The sequence below is a fragment of the Heteronotia binoei genome, chromosome 15 (assembly GCF_032191835.1).
Source record: "Heteronotia binoei isolate CCM8104 ecotype False Entrance Well chromosome 15, APGP_CSIRO_Hbin_v1, whole genome shotgun sequence".
In the NCBI taxonomy this organism is placed as follows: Eukaryota; Metazoa; Chordata; class Lepidosauria; order Squamata; family Gekkonidae; genus Heteronotia; species Heteronotia binoei.
The window spans coordinates 45,328,859-45,350,669 of NC_083237.1; the positions used below are offsets into that span (position 1 = coordinate 45,328,859).

General features: G+C 44.6%; 1 protein-coding gene across 1 annotated transcript; it reads right to left on the reverse strand.

Annotated features, from left to right (window-relative positions):
* Nucleotides 1-1,933: 1,933 nt before the first annotated feature.
* On the reverse strand, nucleotides 1,934-18,461 carry RRAS (RAS related). The gene is made up of 6 exons (XM_060256362.1): nucleotides 18,143-18,461; nucleotides 17,110-17,197; nucleotides 7,997-8,099; nucleotides 7,116-7,224; nucleotides 6,218-6,336; nucleotides 1,934-4,108 (listed from the first exon to the last, which is right to left on the reverse strand). Exons 1-6 carry the CDS (start codon nucleotides 18,245-18,247, stop codon nucleotides 4,021-4,023), a joined length of 612 nt encoding a protein of 203 aa, XP_060112345.1. The 5' UTR covers nucleotides 18,248-18,461; the 3' UTR covers nucleotides 1,934-4,020.
* Between the last annotated feature and the right edge of the window lie 3,350 nt (nucleotides 18,462-21,811).

Below are 21,811 nucleotides of genomic sequence, written 5' to 3' on the forward strand. Positions count from 1 at the left end.
GTTCATGACATAGAGGCAGGCAATGGCAAACCACTTCCAAGTATCTCTTGCCTTGAAAGCCCTATGGGGTGGCCCTAAGACAGCTGTGATTTGACAATTCCATCTCCATTTTCTGTTCAATTCTTAAGCGTCACCTGCTCCTCATTCTGTTTCTGTGGAAACTTCACTAGTAGCTGTTTTGCATGTGTAACATCTTAATGCATATTCTGTTGAAATATTAAATATTGACCGTGTTTTCCCCAAGGTATCCTTCATTTTGAGCAAAATGTGGAACAGGGAGATCATGTTTCTCTTTGGAAGGAAGTATCTGAGAATCTGGAAGCGTCTTCTTTACAACTTGTTTGGTTCAGATATGCTGCTGATTTAAGTGGCAGTGGCCAAACTGCCCCAGGGAGGGTCTCTCACCCACAGGGCTCTGCACTCCTGTTCTGTTGAAATGGCTACCCACTGTAGAGCATTTACCTGTGCTACATACCTGTTTAACTTAAAGGAGATGCACTGTGAGTGCAGCGTACGTTTTCCTTGGCAGCGGATTTAAATCAAGACACCATGCTGTAGCAGTAAATGGCATGTTTCTTTTCCCAAGTAGAATTTGGGGGTGGGGGGAGGGATCTCCATGTCAGATTTCCCCAAAATTTCAGTCTTCTCTGCAACATCCTTCCATAGCACAGAGAATAGGCCTTTTTTTTCCCTCCATCAAACTGGTACCTCTCATGGTTTCTTTCAAGTGTGCACTTGTTAGATGAATGGAACTTTTTGTTGAATGCTTGGAAGCGGAATGCATCCCTTGGTCAGGGGTTGCCAACCTTTGTTTTAAGACAGCTTCTGAATAAGGAAAAATATCCCAGCACTTTACCAGGATTTGTTCGTTCCTAGAAACAAAACACAGGGTGCTAGAAATGACGCTGCCAGATAAGTAGCTGTGGGAAAAGTCCCCCCAAATAAAAGTTCTTGAAAACAGAACTCCTGGGTATTTTAAGGGCTATACAAGCTACTCTGTAGTACAGTGGTGCCTGAGGGCATCATGGCACCCACCAAAACCTTTTCTGATGCCCACCAATTGTTTTTAGAAAATGGACAGGCCAGGTGCAGTTTCTGTCTGGACACTGGAGATTTGATTGGCTGTGCAGATTGTAAACAATGTAGCTTTGGCAGCAGCTGTCACAAGCACAAGCATCTATACCATGTGACCGAAGGTCAGCTAGGGCATCCATTTTGTAGCTGGCTCTGCCTTCTGTAGTAGCCATTTTGTGGCTGTGCCCACCATGCTGTATCAGAATTCCAAAGGTGCCCACAGGCTCAAAAAGGTTGGGGAATCCTGTAGTAGCTGTCAGTCTATAAGTAGCTTACAAGCTACCTGTGGGGAGGTCCCTGCCCTCGATAAAAGTTCTCTTTTGGGGGGAAATGCAAAGGTACACAGCAGCACCTGCCCGGGTCTCTCAGTTGATTCATTGGAAATGTGGTGTGAAGGAGAGTTTTACAGATACCTTGAACTGCCAAAAAGACAAGTGAGCTTTAGATCCAATGCAGCCTGAATTCTCCATAGACACGAAAATGACTAAACTGAGGCTATTGCCCATAGGTCACATGATGAGAAGGCAAGAGTAACCAGAAAAGACAATAATGCTAGGGAAAATTGAAGGCTGTAGGAAGAGTTTGATTGACCCAACATGACATGGATTGACTCAACTGAGGGAGCCACAGCCCTCAGTTTGCAAGACCTGAGCAAGACTGATAATAGGATGTTTTAGAGGTCATGAATTTATAGGGTTGCTATGATGGCACATAACGCACACACCTTCTCCAAGATTGGAAAACACCTGGAGCTGATCTCCCAGCTACACTCATAATGCTAAAAAATCTAATAAGCCCTCCCCAAGATACCCACCCCATTTTATGCTACAATCCCAATGACCACACATTAAACAACTTATCTGGGAATATTCTTTTTTTTATTCTGTTGAAATAGTTTTTGGCTAAGTGACAAATCCACAGACCTATGACTACCTTTGCATGGCCTTCAAGCCAGTTTATAAAAGTTCTCTGTACCTGTGTGTGCACGCATGTGTGTGTATATATATATATATTTATATTCATATAATGTATTTGCCAACTGCAAAGAATACTTGATGCCACTGATGAAGTGGGCTGTAGTCCATGAAAGCGAAACCAGTTAAGTGTTTAAAGTGCCACAAGACTTTTGCGTTTTTGGACAAGTGGTAACTTTTTGGCATTTTCAAGCTGGAATGCTTTGCGAGGTTGCACAGCGTGGCCGGGGCACGGTGAGGATTAACAGAAGATAATTTTTATTCATGCGCAGCTCTTGCTTCAACTGCTGGAAAAATACATCTTGCATCTGGTCAGGACTGAATACATCCTCTTGCTTCACAATGAGGTAAGAGGCAAGTATGGAAAGTGTTTTCAGGTGGGTAGGCAGGCCAAAGGGGATCTCTTCCATAGTAGTAGAGCTGCTGAGTCTTAAAGAGGTTTTGGGTAACAATGGTCAAGACCCCTGAAAAGGTTCACTTGATCAACATGCTTATAAGACCACCACTGGCAATGAAACGTAATTATATTTGTAAGGGCCACTGCCAGAAGTCATGGGGCAAGCAAGAAAATTCAGCTGCCATGGAAGGGTATCTAAGAAAACTGGCAGATTATGAACAGGCTGTCACAGTAAAGCACGTTGCAGAATGGTAGTGAGAAAGGATGAATTCAAAAGCTGCAAGAGTGTTTAATGACTCAGGCAAATCTATCTGTGCTTGGGAAGGGCGGAACTTATATCTTCAATCTACTGTACCTGGCAATGCAATTTTGCTTCTAATAATTAAAAATGGTGTTTAAGAAAGTTCATTACATCAGGTCAGGGCTGTTTATCAGCCATTGGGCTGTTCTTAGCTTAATTTGTCCCTTGTTATATGGATGGGGGGAGAAGGTGATTCTTTGTTTTTAACTCTTCCTTTTCTTGTTATGTCCTCACCCCAAAAAGAAAAATGGGGCTTGTTTTTCCATCTACCAATCTGCTGGGATGTACCCACACAAGATTGGTCTGTAGAGGAGGGGGGAAATGGTGATGTTAACATCACCTCCACAAAAAGGAGTGTGTGTAATTCCAGCTCCTTTCCTTTTCCAGAAAAAGGGTACAACACCTGTTGAAGGAATTGTAACTTTGTACCAGCTGCCATTCCCCCTTTCTGCATGTGGTGGTGAACAGCTGCACATACATATTGTTGTCAAATGTGTTTGATTACAATCCTTTCTGTCCTCTACTTTTCTTAAGGCTTGTGTGTCCAGAAGATCACTGGATCTAGTGCAGTGGCCCCCAACATTTTTGGCACCAGGGACCGGTTTTGTGGAAGTCAGTTTTTCCATGGACCGGTGGGGATGGGGGTGCTAGTTTTTGCTGCTCCAGGCTACACCCCATCCCTGCTCCCCCATGGAGGTCTTTAAATGAGTAGTAAGCAAAGGTCTCTGCCTCACTCCATGGCCCGGTTGCTAACAGGCCACGGACTGGTACCAGTCTGCGGCCTGGGGACCCCTGATCTAGTGGTCTGAACACAGACTACCTAATTGCCCTACACTTGTTCCTCTCTGCCTAATTTACACCTAGCTGCCCACATTTCTGAAAATGATCCTGCTTTCTATCCCTCAGCAGGGAGGGAACACTTCTTCCAAAGGACACAGCCGCATTTAGCAGTTGAAAGTGACGAGGTCAGATGTGCTGGTTTGCATTCTCCTTTCCTGCATCTTTTAAGCTTTCCTTGGTAGGTTAAAGGGTCCCAGGGTGGGGGGTGGCGAGTTACGTCTGCCTCTTGCTCCTTTCCAGTGTGCAAAGTTCTCTGCAATACTTAAGAGATATAAAATATTTTTGAAACAACCACAGAACACACACACGGACAACCCTTGTTGCAGTGGAGGGCAGGCAGGCTGGTTTTTAGCAAGGGAGAAATGCCAGTTTGTGATAACCAGGACAGCTGTTCTTCCTCTTCAAGAACGTGTGGCTTGGGGTGGGAGGGCAGGCTACAGAATAGAACAAGGGCAGCCCCTGGTTTTTTTCTTCTTTGGGCTGACAGCTGGGGCAGGGGGAGACTCAAGTTCATGAAACTTCCTGGAGGGAAAAAAGAAAATGGGGGAAGGGGGGAACAGAGGAAGAAAAAAAATACAATAGGTTGTTTATTCTGTCATCCATTCTGTTTTTTTAAAAGGAGGAAAGTCATCTTATGAAAAGAGAGACAGACCCTCTTGGCCTGTAAACGACTGGACAAAATCATGGATGCTAGGTTGAATTGTATCTTTTTGTCATGAACCTCCATGTTCAGATGCAGCCTACCACCAATTAGGGGAAGGCCCTTTAGTCTTCAAGTCATATTTATGACTTGTGGAGGCATTTGGAACAGCTGCTGTTCAAAATTTAATGCCTGATGGTGTTGAAAATTACCTAATTGAGGAAGGCAATTATTTCCTCCAGGTGGTCCACCTACTATGGAAGAAACAATGCCACAGACTCAGGATGTGGCATAGGAAACCACAAGGAGGGGAGGAAGCAAACAGAAAAGAGCGTTGAAGTCTCATGCAGGTTGCAGATGTGTCCAGTTTGTTGGCAGATAAGCGTGCTGGGCCCATAACCTGTTGGCAGACCTTAGGAAACAATCCAATCCACACTGTGGAGTTTGCTTTCAATGAATATACTGCAACAGGATTTTGCATAAAGATAATAACTGACTGCAGGCCACTAATACATCAGAGAGGACTTGAGAGCACCAGCACTAACACAAAGCAGAAGAGATATAATCACTTCACAAGAATAAGACTTGGACACTCACCTAATTGCCACCTGGGCACAAAACTGCTAATGCTCTCATGAAACCATTGCCTGGAGACTGCCATTGGATTTTTCTAGCAAAATTAAACATGGTGGAATAGTACACATGCTGTCAAGAAGGGATGCTGGAGGAGTAACAACCTGCTAAGAGTCTAGTTACTTTAAATAATACTGAAAGAGTAGTTCAGACCACTACTCTGTGGTGCATTCTCTAGTGCTTATAGGGTTCACTAAACTAATATGTGTTAGTTCGTGTGTTCTGAATACCTCTCTGTGGTATTAGTGGCCTGCAGTTAGTTATTGTCTTTTTGCAAAATCTCTGTGGTATTAATGGCCTGCGGTCAGTTATTGTCTTTTTACAAAATCCTGCTGCAGTAAATTTATTGAAAGCAAACTCCACAGTGTGGATTGGATCATTTTCTGAACTCTGCCAACGGTTATCATGACAGTTTGCTAAAGAAAGCAAACTGTGGCTCAGTGATACAGTACTTGCTTTTGATGCAGGAGGTCCATGGCTTGATCCCCAGCATCTTCAGTGTGTGATGCTGTGGTAGTAGGTGTTGCAAAACACCTCTCTTTGCCTGAAGAGCTTGTAACAGTCAATAAAGACAAGGTCAAACAATATGGAACAATGTTCTCACTTGATATATCGCAGCTTCATAGCCCTGACCTGGATAGTCCAGGCAAGCCCAACTTTGTCAGATCTGGGAAGCTAAGCAGGGCCGACCCTAGCAAATACTTGGATTAGAGACCCCCAAGGAATACCAGGGTCAGGACGGAGAGGCAAACAATAGCAAGGCACGTCTCTGAAATGTCCAAGCTCCACTAGGGGTCACCAGAAGTCAACAATATACAAACATATGGACGGATGGCTTTTTTGTAGCAGGAACTCCTTTGCATATTAGGCCACACACCCCTGATGTAGCCAATCCTCCTCGAGCTTACAGTAAGCCCTGTAAGCTCTTGGAGGATTGGCTACTTCAGTGGGGTGTGGTCTAATATGCAAAGGAGTTCCTGCTACAGAAAAAGCCCTGTATATATAGCAGCTTCATACGTACTTTGACCTGTATCCTGGTGGCCCTGTCTGGTGGCCTGTGAAATATGCCAACCCCGGATTTGATAGTCCAAGGCAGGCAGGAAAATCAGAAGGTGTATCAAACATCTGATTATGGCTGGTGAGCCACAATTGGCTGGGGAGAAGAGCGTGTCACAGAGGTGCATGCCTGAAACAGAAAGTTATTTACTCCCCAGTTTGTACTAAGGATGAAATACCCAGTCAGAAACTTCTCTATGTATTAAAAGATTTCCAGAGGAAAGTTGTTTCCTCCAATCTGTGTGTGTGTGTGAGAGAGAGAGACAGAGAGACCAGGCCAAGAGCAATTCCTGCCTTCTCACCTGATGGCTCGAACCAGCTCATAGAAAGATTCATCCACATTGAGGCGGATTTTGGCTGAAGCTTCCATGTAGGGGATTCGATTCTCCCGGGCAAAGCTGATGGCCTCCTCTTTCGGCACCTGCCAGCATATTTATCTATTATTGGGAGCATTTAAATTTGATGTACTTTTGATATACTCAGAACCCAAACTGGAACATTTACAGATTGCAAACAAAAAATGCACATCAAAAGTAAGGGCAGTGACAATATCACAATATAATCACAGTAGGCACTAAAAATATGTGAGAAATCAGCAGCGAGAAACAGCAGGGACATATCACTTCTGAGATTACGGTGGAAGGCAAGAATAAGCAGGGGACAATGAGGGAAAGAAAATGAAAACTGGTGTCTGGAGTCCATAAAGCAGTGCTACCTCAATCAAGAGGTTAAAGGCCCAAGCAAGGTATTATCTCAGCAAATATGCATTTGCTAACAGGAAAGGAACTCACATTAGTAGGTGGGACGCAGGGGAACGTAATCCTCTCCTGCAACCTGATTACCCCTTGCAAATGCCTTTCATGAGGCCATTTTTAAAGTCAGGAGCAGAAAAATATTTTAAAATTTCTTTATGAAATTTCTATTAAAAGGGATGGGTCATTTTTCTTCATGGATAAAGAAGACCGTATCTGACAGTAGCTCACTCAGAAGACTGTATCTGACAGTAGCTCACTCAGCAACTTTCAGTGGCAGAGAGAGGACTTGAACCTGTGATTCCCGGATCCATAGACAGCTCTTGCTAACTGCTTGGACACTAGGAGAGAATCTGAATGAAACAGACCACTGCAAAGAAGCTATGCAAGTTATCTCTATCTAATCTAATTCCCATATAATCACAATCGTGACCCATAATTCCCTTACCTGCCGATAGGGATCCAAGTCAGCCTTATTCCCCACGAGGATCATGGGAAACTCATCCCGGTCTTTCACCCGAAGTATCTGTGTGTGGAACTTGCTGATCTCATTAAAACTAGGATTGTGACAGAGAGGAGATGGATGAAGGAGACCTTTTCCACAACCAGATTCATTGTAGGACAACGCTGTTATGGACTTGGTTCAGGACCAAACAACAACAATGGAGAATGAGTCTGTCTTTGTCCAACTGCAAATGCACTGGCCTAAGGGGGTGGGTGGGAAATCAACTCTGAGCCTCAGTTTTCCCTGTCTATAAAATAGGAACCAAAATGAACTGCTTCACTGCTGAAATAATAAATTGTATGTGAGTTGTATCAGCCATTTATAAAACCAGAGTCATTTGCTTGCTTAAAGTACAACAACCTGTTTAATCTGTCAGACATCCTGCTGAGCATCCTGACAAAATCAACATTAAAAACATTCAATTCAAATCACAATAACAAATGTAGTTGTTCTCAAACATGGTGTGGTGAGCCAGATGCTAAACTATAATCAGAACTTGCTATCCTAGCTAGGTGTCAGATAACGTAACAGAACTAACTGAATTAAATGATCACTGAGAAATTGTCTCGGGACATTTTCAAGTTTTTCTCAAAATGTCTGGTTTATTTTATTTTCTTATTTCATTTCATTCGATGGACTTTATTTTCCTCATGCAGTTTTCCTTACGTGAAGCAGATGTGAGGGAAACAGTGCAAAGGAAACAAGGGGCAAAACCAGAAGCTGTTGAAAGTTATTTCTAGGCCTTCACATCCTCTGCTTAAGGCTCCTTTTCTGGCTCATTGAGGTGGGTTCCTCAGATCTGAAGGCCACAGCTTGTCTCTTACCTGCCACGATCATTGATGGCGTAAATGAGAAGAAAGCCTTCCCCTGTGCGCATATATTGTTCTCGCATGGCCCCAAATTCCTCCTGTCCTGCAGTATCCAAAACTGGCAAGAGACACAGAAAAGTGGACAGGAAGGAAAGCACTTAAGAACTCATCACAGTGGTTATAGGGGAACTGATACAGCACAGTGGCTAAGAGTACAAACAGGCAGGTACCTGGTTCAAATCCCACCTCAGCCACAAACTCACCCTAGACCCATGGTTCTCAAACTATGGGTCAGCACCCAAAAAGTGGGCCTGACTCATTAGCGGGGGGCTTGAGAGGCCAGGAATGAGGAAGATCAGAGCAGACCAGGAGAGGGAATTGCGTGAGGCTTGATGTTCCAGAATGTAAGACATGCCCTGCTGGATCAGACTAGTAGTTCATCTAGTCCAGGGCTCCCCATCCTTTTTCAAGCCGCAGTCACCTTCAGGAATCTGACACAGCATGGCAGGCATGACCACAAAATGGCTGCTATAAAATGGCTGCCACCGGAGGCGGAGCCAGCCACAAAATGGCTGCTGAGGCTTACTTTCAGGCACATGGTGATAGGTGATCTTCCTATTAATTAGCCAGTTTTTGATCCACAAGAGGACCTGTCCTTTTACTCCATGACTCTCGAGCTTACTAAGGAGCCTTTGATGAGGAACTTTATCAAAAGCTTTCTGGAAGTCAAGGTAAACAATATCTATTGGGTCTCCTTTGTCCACATGTTTGTTCACCCCCTCAAAGAAATGTAACAGGTTAGTGAGGCAAGATCTTCCCTTACAGAACCCATGCTGAGTCTTCCTCAATAACTCGTGTTCATCAATGTGCCTACTCATTCTGTCCTTGATAATGGTTTCTACCAATTTTCCCGGTATTGAAGTCAGACTGACTGGCCTGTAGTTACCTGGATCTCCTCTGGAACCCTTTTTAAAGATGGGGGTGACATTTGCTACCTTCCAGTCCTCAGGAATGGAGGCAAATTTCAATGAAAGATTACATATTTTTGTCAGGAGATCCACAAGTTCAATTTTGAGTTCTTTCAGAACTCTTGGATGTATGCCCTCCGGACCTGGTGACATTAGTTTTTAATTCGTCCATCAGTTGTAGGACCTCCTCTCTTGTCACCTCAATCTGGCTCAGGTCTTTCAACACCCCTTCCAATAGAAGTGGTTCCGGAGCAGGCAAACACTTCTCATCTTCCAAAGTGAAGACAGAGGCAAAAAATTCATTTAGCTTCTCAGCCATTTCCCTATCCTCCTTCAGCAATTCTTTGACCCCTTGGTCATCCAAGGGCCCCACTGCCTCCCTGACTGGTTTCCTGCTTCTAATATATTTGAAGAAATTTTTATTGTTGGTCTTTATGTTTTTGCAATATGCTCCTCATAGTCCCTTTTTGCCTGCCTGATCAGAGTCTTGCATTTGATTTGCCATTGCCTGTGTTCCCTTTTATTAATTTCACTTGAACTAGCTTTCCACCGCTTAAAGTAGTCCTTCTTACCTTTTACAGCTTCCATTACTTTGTTTGTTAACCATGCAGGCCTCTTATACCTGTTTGTACCTTTCCTAACTTGTGATATACAGTATATTTTATCTGTGCTTCTAGGATTGTAGTTTTAAATAGCCTCCAAGCTTCCCCAAGGGTTTTGACTGTTTTTACCTTTCCTTTCAGTTTCCTCTTCACATGCCTCCGCATCTCAGAGAATTTACCCCTTTTAAAGTTAAACGTGGTTGTGCTGGTCTTTTGGGGCAACTCCCTATTAGTGAAATCAATAACGTTATGGTCTCTGCTCCCAAGCGGTGCAATGACTTTTACACCTCTCACCAGGTCTTGGGCATTATTTAGGATCAAATCCAGGATCGCCCCACCCCTGGTAGGTTCTGTGACCATCTGCTCCATAGCACAGTCATTGAGCGCATCTAGAAACTCAGTCTCTTTCTCTCGACCAGAACACATATTGACCCAATCAATCTGCGGGTAGTTAAAATCACCTATGACTACACAGTTTTTTCATCTAGCTACCTACTTTAAGCCTTCCATCATATTATAGTCGTCCTCTGTCTTTTGATTTGGTGGGCGATAACAAACTCCCATAGTTAAATTGCCTTTTGGACCCTCTATTTCAACCCAAAGCATTTCTATAAGGGAGTCTAGTTCTCTGACCTCAGTCTTTCTGGACCATGTGCCCGCTCTGACATACAGAGCCACCCACCTCCAACCCTTCCCTCCCTATCCTTCCGGTATAACTTATATCCAGGAATCACCGTGTCCCACTGATTCTCCTCATTCCACCAAGTTTCTGAAATTCCCACAATGTCTATGTTTTCTCTCAACACTAAACATTCCAACTCACCAATTTTACTTCGAAGACGTCTAGCATTTGCATACAAACATCTATAATTTCCTAGGCAAGCTAGGCCCGCCACCTTCCTCCTGCCGCCTCGAGACTCTGGCAGGCAGTCCATTCTGTTTGTCACCGTCTCAGTGGACAACTCTGTTCCATTACCCGGTAGAAAAGTAGCAGCTAACTCTTCATCTCTTTGAGATGAGTCTTCCCAAACCAGAGACATTTCATCTCCTGTCGGCTTTCCCCCTAGATTTAGTTTAAAAACTGCTCTGCCACCTTTTTGATTTTAAGTGCCAGCAGCCTGGTTCCATCCGGGGACAAGTGGAGACTGTCTTTTTTTGTACAGCTCCCGCTTGTTTCAGAAAGCTTCCCAGTGCCTAACAAACTTAAACCCTTCCTCCTTGCACCATCGTCTCATCCACACATTGAGACTTCTAATTTGTGCCTGCCTCTCCAGCCCTGCACGTGGAACAGGTAGCACTTCCGAGAAGGCTACCTTGGAGGTCCTGGCCTTAAGTCTCCTGCCTAGCAGCCTAAATTTTTCCTCCAGGACCTCACGACTACATTTCCCCACATCATTGGTGCCAACATGCACGATGACCACCGACTCCTCCCCAGCACTGTCTATCAGCCTATCTACTACACGTAGGGTTGCCAATCCCCAGGTGGGTAGCAAAGGAGCCCCTAAGGGTTCTGTGACTAAACCAGCCTCCAATATAATCAACAAATTTTCATTGAAATTTATAAAGGAAACATAAACAACCACTTAAAGCAGTGAATTGTACATAAGGTGAAGTCATACAGTATGCACAGTCCTTTATACGGACAAAATTAGGTGAAGTTATATAGTATACACAGTCTTGGGCCAAATAGGCCTCCAAATGGTTTCAGCCAAGAGCTGACAAAGCAGAGTCTTCTTCACAAGTCAAACTGCTGTAGAAAAAATGCCAACAGTAGCAACCAGCTATGAAGGCGGCGCCTCTCTGCCTCCGTTTCTCTGAAGCTTCCACAGGCTTAATGCAAAAGATTACAAAGTTGAAAATGGAAATCAATCCTTCAAGTACAATGAAAGTTGCATTTATAATGTGGTGCTCCAGCGACCACTTGTGAAGAAGGCTCTACTTTGCCAGCTCTTGGCTGAAACCATTTGAAATCAATTTGTTGATTATATTGGAGGCTGGTTTAGTCACAGAACCCTTAGGGGCTCCTTTGCTAGTCATTTATCTGTGATTCTCTATTCATATTGGGTTACTTAATCTTTTGGAGATAAAACCCCAGGTGGGGGCAGGGGATCCCCTGGTTTGGATGCCCTCCCCCCGCTTCAGGGTCGTCAGAAAGCGGGGGGAGGGTAGGGAAATGCCTGCTGGGAACTCTGTTATTCCCTATGGAGATTTATTCCCATAGAAAATCATGGAGAATTGATCCGCGGGTATCTGGGGCTCTGGGGGGGGGCTGTTTTGGGGGGTAGAGGCACCAAATTTTCAGTATAGCATCTAGTGCCTCTCCCCAAAATACCCTCCAAGTTTCAAAAATATTGGACCAGGGGGTCCAATTCTATGAGCCCCAAAAGAAGGTGCCCCTATTCTTCATGATTTCCTATGAAAGGAAGGAATTGAAAAGGTGTGCTGTCCCTTTAAATGTGATGGCCAGAACTCCCTTTGGAGTTCAATTATGCTTGTCACAGCCTTGATCTTGGCTCCACCCCTAATGTCTCCTGGCTCCACCCCCAAAGTCCCCAGATATTTCTTGAATTGGACTTGGCAACCCTAACTACACGCGTAATGTCCACTACCTTCGCACCAGGCAGGCAAGTCACCATACGGTTAGTACGCGGTTTTGCCACCCAGCTGTCTACTTGCCTAAGGATCAAATCACCAACTACCAAGACCCCCCTCTCTCCCCGCCCAGGGATGGTTCCTTGGCGCGAAAGGATTCCCGTTCACCAACCGAAGAAGAGGTCCCTTCTGAGGGCGCATTCCCCTTATCCTCAGCCTGGTGCCCTGTTCCCTCTTGACCCTCTCGCTCCCTGGCAGCAACGGGGCTGCCACGTTCAGATCGGGGCTCAACTAACACGTCCCCGAGAGTCTTCTGTGAGTGCCTAACTGACTGTCTCTGCTTCTCCAGGTCAGTCACCTCAGCTTCAAGGGTACGAACTTGTTCCCTGAGGACCAGGAGCTCCTTGCATCGAGCACACACCCAAGACTTCTGTCCTGTGGGCAGATAGTCATGCATGTGACACTCAATGCAAAACACTGGAAAGCCCCCACCCCCCTGCTGGCATTCTACCTTCATGATACATGATTCCACCTTGTTAAAAATACAAGAAAAAGTGGAATTCATGACTGCAAATTGATGGAGACCCAGATACGTCTGAGAGGAGTACCTGAGGATGAAGAAACTGATTTAAAAGAATATATAATAAAAATAATTGCAGAATTTTTGGAGGAAGATCCTGAAGGGCCTAGAAACATGTATGACTATATGTATAGAGTGAACTCACTATATGGCAAAAAAATAATCTACCAAGAGATGTGGTTATAAGATATATGACAAAAAGAAATGGTGGGGAAAATCATGAATAAAAACTTTGAAAAGACATTGATAGTGGGAGGCAGCAGAGTAAGAATTATGAAGGAGTTGCCAAGACAAGTGATAAATGACAGAAGAGTATATAAGAAATTGACAGAAAAATTACGGGACAATGAAATGAGGTATAGATGGATAATACCTGAAGGTTTGAGCTTTGAGCTACAAAGAAAAAGGATTACAATTACAAACACACAGGAACTGCGTGGATTTTATGAAGAACATAAAGAATTTGCACCATGATGGATTACAAATTATTATCTTGGAATGTAAATGGACTAAATTCACCACAAAAAAGAAAGGCAACGTTTCATTGGATTAAAAAGCAAAATTGTAATATAGTTTGTTTACAAGAAGTACATATCAAACAAAAGGATTACAAATTTTTATGAAATAAGCAATTGGGACTAGAATTTCATTCATTGGCTGAACAGAAGAAAAGGGAAGTGATTTTTTTTATATTAAACAAGAATTGGACCCGAAATTAGTGTTTAAAGATAAAGATGGAAGATTTGTAGTGGCAGAAATAATATTAAATGCAAAAAAACCCGTTGTTACTGGGACTGTATGCACCAAATGGAGCAAAGGATGCTTTTTTAAAAGACATTATACAACAATTTGATGAAGTGACATATGATCAAGTTTTGATAATGGGGGACTTTAATGGAACAATTAAGAACACACTGGATAGGTCTGAGGGGAAAAAATAATAAGGAAGAAAAATTGCCAGTCTTTTTTGAATTGGTCAAACAAGAAAATTTGGAGGATATATGGAGGAAATTTAATCCTGAAGTGCGGGACTATACCTTTTTTTCAGCAAGACATAAAACTTTTTCCAGAATTGACATGTTGTGGGGTACTAAGATTTAGGCCTTATAACAAAGAAAATAGAGATTTTACCTAAAATAGGGACTGGTCATAACCCAATAATGTGGATTACAAAATTGTCTAAAAAGTCAAGAAGATGGAGATTGAATGAAGATTTACTACAGAATAAAGAAATAGTGACATCTCTAGAAAATGAAATTAAATTTTTCTTCCAAATAAACGATACAGAAGATATAGAATTTCAGACGGTGTGGGATGCTTATAAAGCAGTAAGGAGAGGAATATTGATTACATTGAATAATAAAGACAAGAAAGCAAAAGAAAAACAGATGCTGGACATTCAAAATAAAATAAAGAAAAAAGAAAGGGAACTGAGAAAAAGGCCAGGGAAAACGAAAATTATGAGGGAGATTACAATATTACAAACACAAATGAGACATTTGTTAAATAAAGAACTGGAATGGAATCTGAAAAGATTGCAACAGAAATCTTTTGAGGGAGCAAATAAACCTGGAAAATATTTGGCCTGGCAACTGAAGAAAAAGTAAAATTATTAATAAAATTGTGGTGGAGGGAAGAGAGGTGGTAGATCAAGAAGGAATAAAAAGAAAATTCTTTAAGTATTATGCCAAATTATTTAAGGGTGTTAAAATAAAGAAAGAAAAGATGGAAAAGTATTTACAAAAGATTAAAATAGCACCCTTAACAGAAAATATGGGGAAAGTTTTGAATGATCCAATTGAAAAAATAGAAATTGAAGCAGCGATTAATGCAATGAAAAATGGAAAAGCACCTGGGCCAGATGGATATACAGCTGAATTTTTTAAAACCTTCAAAGAGGAGTTAATACTGAAACTTCAGAAATTGATGAACATGATAAGAATAAAAGGGAAAATACCAAATACGTGGAAGGAAGCTGTTATTTCGTTGATTCCAAAGGAAGATAGAGATGTCACGAATGTAAAAAATTACAGACCAATCTCATTATTAAATAATGACTATAAAATATACACAAGAATCTTGGCAGAACGGCTTAAACAACATTTGACAAATTTTATAAAGGAAGATCAAGCGGGGTTTCTCCCCAAAAGGCAAATAAGAGACAATATTAGAACTGTTGTAAATATTGTAGAATATTATGAAAGACATCCAGAAAAGGAAGTAGCATTATTCTTTGCGGATGCAGAGAAAGCATTTGATAATTTCAATTGGGACTTTACGTTTGCAGTAATGGAGAAAATGGAGTTGGGGGAAAAATTTATAAGGATGATAAAAGCAATATATACTGAACAACGTGCAAGGCTATGTATAAATGCAGATCTTACAGAAGACATAATAATTAGCAAAGGTACAAGACAAGGCTGTCCGCTGTCCCCACTGTTGTTTATAATGACTCTTGAAATCTTACTGATGCAAATCCAAGAAGATAAAGAAATAGAAGGATTAAAAGTAAAAGGATTTATTTACAAATATAGAGCATTTGCAGATGATATAATGTTTATAAATGAAAATCCCAAACAAGTCACACCTTTGTTGTTAGCTAAAATACAAAAATATGGGGAATTGGTGGGACTTTGTATTAATAAAGAAAAATCAAAACTTCCATGTAAAAATATGCAAGTAAATAAACAAAAGGAATTGCAGAGGCTAACGGTTTGTGAAGTTACCTCTAAGGTAAAATATTTGGGTGTGGAGATAACAATGAAGAATATTGATTTGTTCAAAAATAATTATGAGAAGCTATGGCGTAAAATGGATGAACATATGTTAAAATGGAATAAACTTAATTTGTCATTGCTGGGCAGAATAGCTGCAATTAAAATGAATATTCTACCAAGAATAATGTATTTGTTTCAAACTATCCCGATTGTGAAAGACAGTAAACAATGTAATAGATGGCAAAGAAAAATTTCAGAGTTTGTGTGGGCTGGGAAGAAAACAAGGATTAAAATTAAAATTTTAACAGATGCAAAAGAGAGAGGCGGATTCCAATTACCAGATTTAAAATTATATCACGAAGCAGTTTGTTTAGTGTGGATAAAAGAATAGATGATGCTGTTAAACAAAAAACTCTTAGCGTTGGAAGGTCATGGAAATAAATTTGGCTGGCACGCTTATATGTATTATGGGGGGGAAAGTAAATAACACCAGTGGGGGTCAAGTAATGGGGGGAGGGGTGGTTAGAAAAAAATATATGGAATAGATAAAAATAAGTTATTAATGATGCAGGAATAAGATATTGTTACCATATGTTACTAAATAAAAATTGTTTTAACCAAAAACCTGGAGCCGGCTACCTGAACCAGCTTCCATTGGGATCGAACTCAGGTCGTGAGCAGAAAGCTCCGACTGCAATACTGCAGCTTTACCACTCTGCGCCACGGGGCTCTTACTAACAAATTACTAAAAATTGAATTTAATAAATATGTAAATACTTCTCTCTACCATGTACATCCAAATTCCCACAAGCTGCCTTTCTTTAGGATTCTCCAGAACCCACAAGTCCACCCTAAGCTTCCACCTTCAATTTTACATCCTGTCCTTTCAGATCATCCAGTTCCTAGAGATGCTTCCTCTGTCTTGGTCCAGCCACACAAGCAATCCCCTTCGCGTTGTTTTAGCTCTCTCCAGTACAAGATAACCCACATCCACAAACAGCACAGCCTTCACCTCCAAAAGGAGGGCCATGAAGGTGGGAAGAGAGAACATATGTTCCCTATGCAGTTACGCCCTTGTAACTACACTGACTTGGATGGATTTAGAAGAGTGTTACTTGGGTTAAGATGGCACTGTTTGTTGATTCATCAAACCATTTTGATCAATTACAAAAGATCCACCAATGAAGTAGAAAGCAGTTTAAAAAAAAATCTAAATTATTTTGAACACAAGAGCATATAAAATTCCACTGGTAAGCGTCTTCTTCGAAAAGGCCTTCTCTGCAAGCCATGTACAGGGAAGGCCTCTCCTTTGACAATGCCTAAAACTTCCAAAATCAAAGGGGGTGGTGCCCTTTTCTTTAGATATTTTTTTCCTTACTGGCAAATATGTCTAGATTTAATCAACTGATAGACTGGCTAGACTAGAACTCATACCATTAGCCAACAGATTCCTGATTAGGCCGATAACCTTTGTAACAGCACTTCCTCCCACTACATTTGGGATCATGATATGTCCCTGGAGGGCCCTGATTGTCATGCTCTGTAATCCTGTTTGCCAAGCCCTTACTCGTCCCAGTGCTTGTGTGCGCCACTTCTGCAACACCTGAACACCTTTTTGTGTGTAAAAAGAGGCACGCCACTCCCTTCCACCCCCCATCCCAATACTCACTGTCTAGCCGGGTCTGAGTGCCATCGATATTGCAGATTTTTGTGTACGAATCCTCAATTGTGGGGTCATAGTCTGAGACAAAGTATGACTGGAAAGAGAGTGGGAGAGAGGATACTGAGGGAAAAGACAAGCCCCTCTGTTCTAGAATGCTACACCCCCCCCCTCCCCACTGCTTTTCCATCTCCTAAGAAAAAGGTGTCTGGCTGAATCAGCTCAAAGAAAATCTACCTAGCCTGATATATTGTTTCCAAGAGCAGACAGCCAGATGCTCTCCCTATGGAGATGAGGAACAAAATAGGAGTCAAGTTAACCTTTAAGAGCAACAAAGTTTTATTCAGAATGCAAACTTTAGTGCATGCATGCACACACGAAAGCTTACATTCTGAATAAAACTTTGTTGCTCTTAAAGGCGATGTTTGACTCCTACTTTGTTCTACCGCCTCAGACCAACACAGCTGCCCACTTGGATCTATGGAGGTGAGGGACATCGCCTGCTGATCACCCACCATCACACGGATCCCTCCCTTCTTTGCGCTGCTCCACTCCTCTCGCACCCTCCTGGGCTTGGGATCTGTCTGTCCCCCAGCACTAGCTCTGGAAAATTGATTCTGGGTTTGGCAGAATCCTAGCCATCCAAACAGCAAGAAGACCCAATCACCTTAAATTATTTGGAGGGGGGGCTGATTCGAAAGCAATGCCACCCCACCCCACCCTTTTCTTTCCAACCGTGTCTCTGCGGGGGAAACCCACCGGGGTGGGACCGAGACTCCCCCCAGGCTGTTTAAGAAAGGCTGCGACCTTTTTGCACGCCGCCTTGGGAATGTCCTCCGTCAACACGGCAGAAGCGAACTTCCAGTTTTGAAAACTTCTCTCTCAGCCCCCAGGATCGGGCAGACAACTTTTCCTTTTCCTCCACGCACCGCCACCACCCCCGCCCTAGCAGCCCCGATCCCAGTCTGGACTTGCCGCCCCAGCCGGGGGGGGGGGGGGATCGGAGCCGCCTTCCTTCCCGTCTCCTCCCGCCGGGCTCTACCTGGATGAACTGGATGGTGAGGGCGCTCTTGCCCACGCCGCCTCCGCCGACCACTACCAACTTAAACTTCTCCACGGGCGCGGCGCCTTCGCTGGGATTCATCATGGTGAGGAGGGAGCGGACGGGTCAGGAGGCGGGGGATCGGGCCCGAGGAAGTCAACAGCCCCCCAGCCTGGATGTCGCCGCGGCCATCGCCTCCCGCTTTCCCCCACCCCCCCAGAACCTGGCCGAGATCTGGGGCGGGCCCTCCGAAGGCGAAGGGGGCGCAAAGAGCCGGGCGAAAGCGCCGCGATTCCCGGCCCCTCTCCGCTTCCCTATTTGGCCAGCGGGAGCCGCTGCGGGGCGGGTCCCAAGTCCGGAACAGACTCGCGCTCTCTTCGGGCCCCACACTCCTCCCCCTGGCCCGGGGTGGGCCGCCCAGTCACCGGGGGCGGAGGGAGGGAGGCGAGGCGAGGCAGGCATCGGCCGGGGCGCTGCGCTCCTGCTGCTTTACAAAGGGGCGCAGGCACCACGGGTACTTTGGGGGGAGCTGCTGCATGCCCGGCGCGGCGGCAGCCTGTTCAAACGAGCTCGGATTGAGCAGAAACCAATAGAGTCCTGCCTGCCGGAGACAAGGAAAACATCGGGAAGGGCAAGGCTGAAGGAGAAAGCGGGACGCCGCGTGGAGCGACCATCTGAGGGAGGAGGCTCCCGCGTGGAGGGTGTGTGTGTGTGTGTCTGTTTTTACACGTGGATTCTGATTTCGTGTGGACAGCTAGGCAGACTGGGCGTTTGAAGGCGATCGGGGGTAGGGTGGGTGGCGCTGAGATCCTGGGATTACTGGAAGGCAGAATAGACGCCGGGAGGTTGGTGAGCGCCCTGAGTCTACGCGTCGAAAGTTCGACGGGGCGTTCCGTATTAAAGCATTTCAGATCGAAGTCTATTATTATTATTATTATTATTATTATTATTATTATTGAAAAATGGTGTGTTTCCACAGAGGACAGAACCTGCTAAGTGTGCGGGAGCAAAAGTAAAACACGGGCTCTTGCGGTACCTTTAAAGACTTAATGAGATTTTTGATTCGGGCGTACGCCTCCCTAGGCTTAGAGCCCGCTTTGCATTCCTCCGGCTGCCCAAGCAAGGATTCGCTCGTCGCTATTGAAGAAATGGGAAATGCTAATACGGGGATTTTGTGTATTTATTTTGTATTTAATTGAGCTGTACTCTCCCCCCCCCCCCCTTCTCCCCAACTTGGACCTAAAGAGGCTTTCCCGTTATTCTCTCCATTTCCTCACAACAACCTTGTGAGGTAGGTTAGGCTGAGCCTGCCCCAAAGTCACCCTGCAAAGCTTTGCTCCATAGCATGAGTGAGGATTGGAACCCGGGGCTCCCACTAGTCCCACACTCCGCGCTGAAATAAAATCACGGTTCGCCTTTAACAAGGTTGATCCAGGTTGGGTTGCCGTGTTGGACTGAAGCTTCGAAGGTTGTTTGCCACTTTAAAATGTGTGCGTGTGAGGAGCGCGCCGTGAGAATCTGGAGGACTCTGTGCGCTTTTTGGGGGGGGAGGGAAAGGCGTGGAGAAGCGGTTGTCTGATGGAGGAGCGCTAGGACCCAGCGCCGGCGGGAGCGCATGAGCTCATCAGCAGCACATTCCTTTCATGTGTTGTGGAGGAAATCGAGGCGGCCGCTGCTTTCCCCGCCCTAGGCCCCTCCGTTCGCTCCGGCAGCTGCTGGCTCCCTTTGCTGTGCGAAATGGAGAGTTAAGGGAGCTCCTGGAATGCGCCGGTCCCTTGGCGGGGCTTTGCGCCTCGTTGGAGCGCCGATGGCTGAATTGGCCTTTGCTGTCCTGTGGCTCATCGCCCAAAAGAATCATGTAAAAGGGCCAGGGGTCTGGCCTGCCTGCCCGGGAAGATTTCATTAGCAACCGATGGGGCAACTGGGGGGGAAATATGCCAAAATTAGGCATCGAAGGCTGACATTGCAAACTGAAAAGTGGGAGGCCTAGGGCATAAGATGCTCTGTCTGGAGTTCAGCAGGCAGCAACTCTACAACACCGCCGCCCCCCCCCCCCCAATTCATTTGGGAGTAAGCCCTAGCATGTTTGCCAATTCCAGTTTAAGAAATTCCTGGAGATTGTGGGCTGTGCCTAGGGCAGGGAGAGTTTAACCGGGGGGGGGGGGGGAGCTGGTTGGGGATCATGTGATCCTTGCGGTGTACCTTAGATCCACCCGCGAATTCTGGAGATCAATTGTCATTCCCAGAGAATTCCACGTCCCATACAATAGCCCTAATTCAGTACTGTGACTCTCCCCCACCCCAGCATTACTTATGTAAATATTTATACTCTGCCTTTGTCCCCAGAAAGAGCCCCGTGGTGCAGAGTGTTAAAGCTGCAGTACTGCAATCCTAAGCTTTGCTCACGACCTGAGTTTGATCTTCGGTGGAAGCTGGGTTTTCAGGTAGTTGGCTTGAGGCTGACTCAGCCTTCCATCCTTCCGAGGTCGGTAAAATGAGTACCCAGCTTGCTGGGGGGAAAGTGTAGATGACTGGGGAAGGCAATGGCAAACCACCCCGCAAAAAGTCTGCCATGAAAATGTTGTGAAAAGCAACGTCACCCCAGAGGCGGAAATGACGGGTGCTTGCACAGGGGACCTTTCCTTTCCTTTCTCCCCAGTGGGGGACTCAAACTGGCTCACAATGTTCTCCCCTGCTCCATTTTTATCTTCACAAGCTAACAGTGACTGATGGACCCTGGATCTTAAAGCAGGTCAACTTGGAATCTTACTGTAATGTACTGAGTGACGAGACGTGTTGAAGGCAACATACTTTATTGGCGGGTACATCACGAGAGAGAAACGCGGGCCAGGCCCCAGTTATATACATACCCCGGAACAACCCTCCACCTGGCCAGGTCCAATTCAGTGGGCGTTACTCCCAGGAAGCCTAGCACCGTCAGTGCAGATATTCTCCATGGCAGCTGAAAGCATTGCCTTTGTGCATTCTTCCTTTCTTTATTTTTATTTGCTACAAGTGTGGTGTAGTAGCTAAGAATGTCAAGCTAGGTTCTGGGTTCGAATCCCCACTCTGCCATGGAAGCATGCTGGGTGACCTTAGCCCAGTCACACATATGTGCTCAGCCTCTCCTACTTCACAGGATTGAATAAAATAACATTGAATTAAATAAATTTTAAAATAAATAATCCCTCCTAAGATTCTAAGAAACTCAGTCTACTAACCATCAGGACACATTTTGCTTGATCAGTATGCCTATGCAGTGAATAAAAATACCAGCTAATGAATGGCACAGAAGATACTTCTCCCAGGGTCAGTTCTTAGTTTCCAAAATACAAAAGAGCAATGGAAAGGGTGGGGATGGCCATTAGGGAGGGCTGGTCCATGACCAGCTCTCATGTTGGAAAACACCGTCCTAGTCTACAGGCCCAGGGTAGTTATTCCTTTTCCCCGCAGTGAAGAGAGATGTGTTCTAGCATCTTCTGTGCAGCTTGCACCTCTCTCTTTGTGTATGTATATGTTCAAAGCCGACTGAGGGATGGCCCAGGGGAGCTAGTTTGGTATAGTGGTTAAGAGCGCAGATTCTAATCTGGGAGAACCAGGTTTGATTCCCCACTTCTCCACATGCACCTGCTGATGTGAGCTTGAGCCAGTCACAAGTTCTCTCCGAGC

Excerpts from the sequence above, each read along its gene's own strand:
- RRAS (XM_060256362.1), bottom strand. The coding sequence starts at position 18,247 with ATGATGAATCCCAGCGAAGGCGCCGCGCCCGTGGAGAAGTTTAAGTTG. Across the intron at positions 7,225-7,996 it reads GCCATCAATGATCGTGGCAG|TTTTAATGAGATCAGCAAGT; the intron begins GTAAGAGACAAG and ends TCACAATCCTAG. Across the intron at positions 6,337-7,115 it reads ACTTGGATCCCTATCGGCAG|GTGCCGAAAGAGGAGGCCAT; the intron begins GTAAGGGAATTA and ends ATATGCTGGCAG.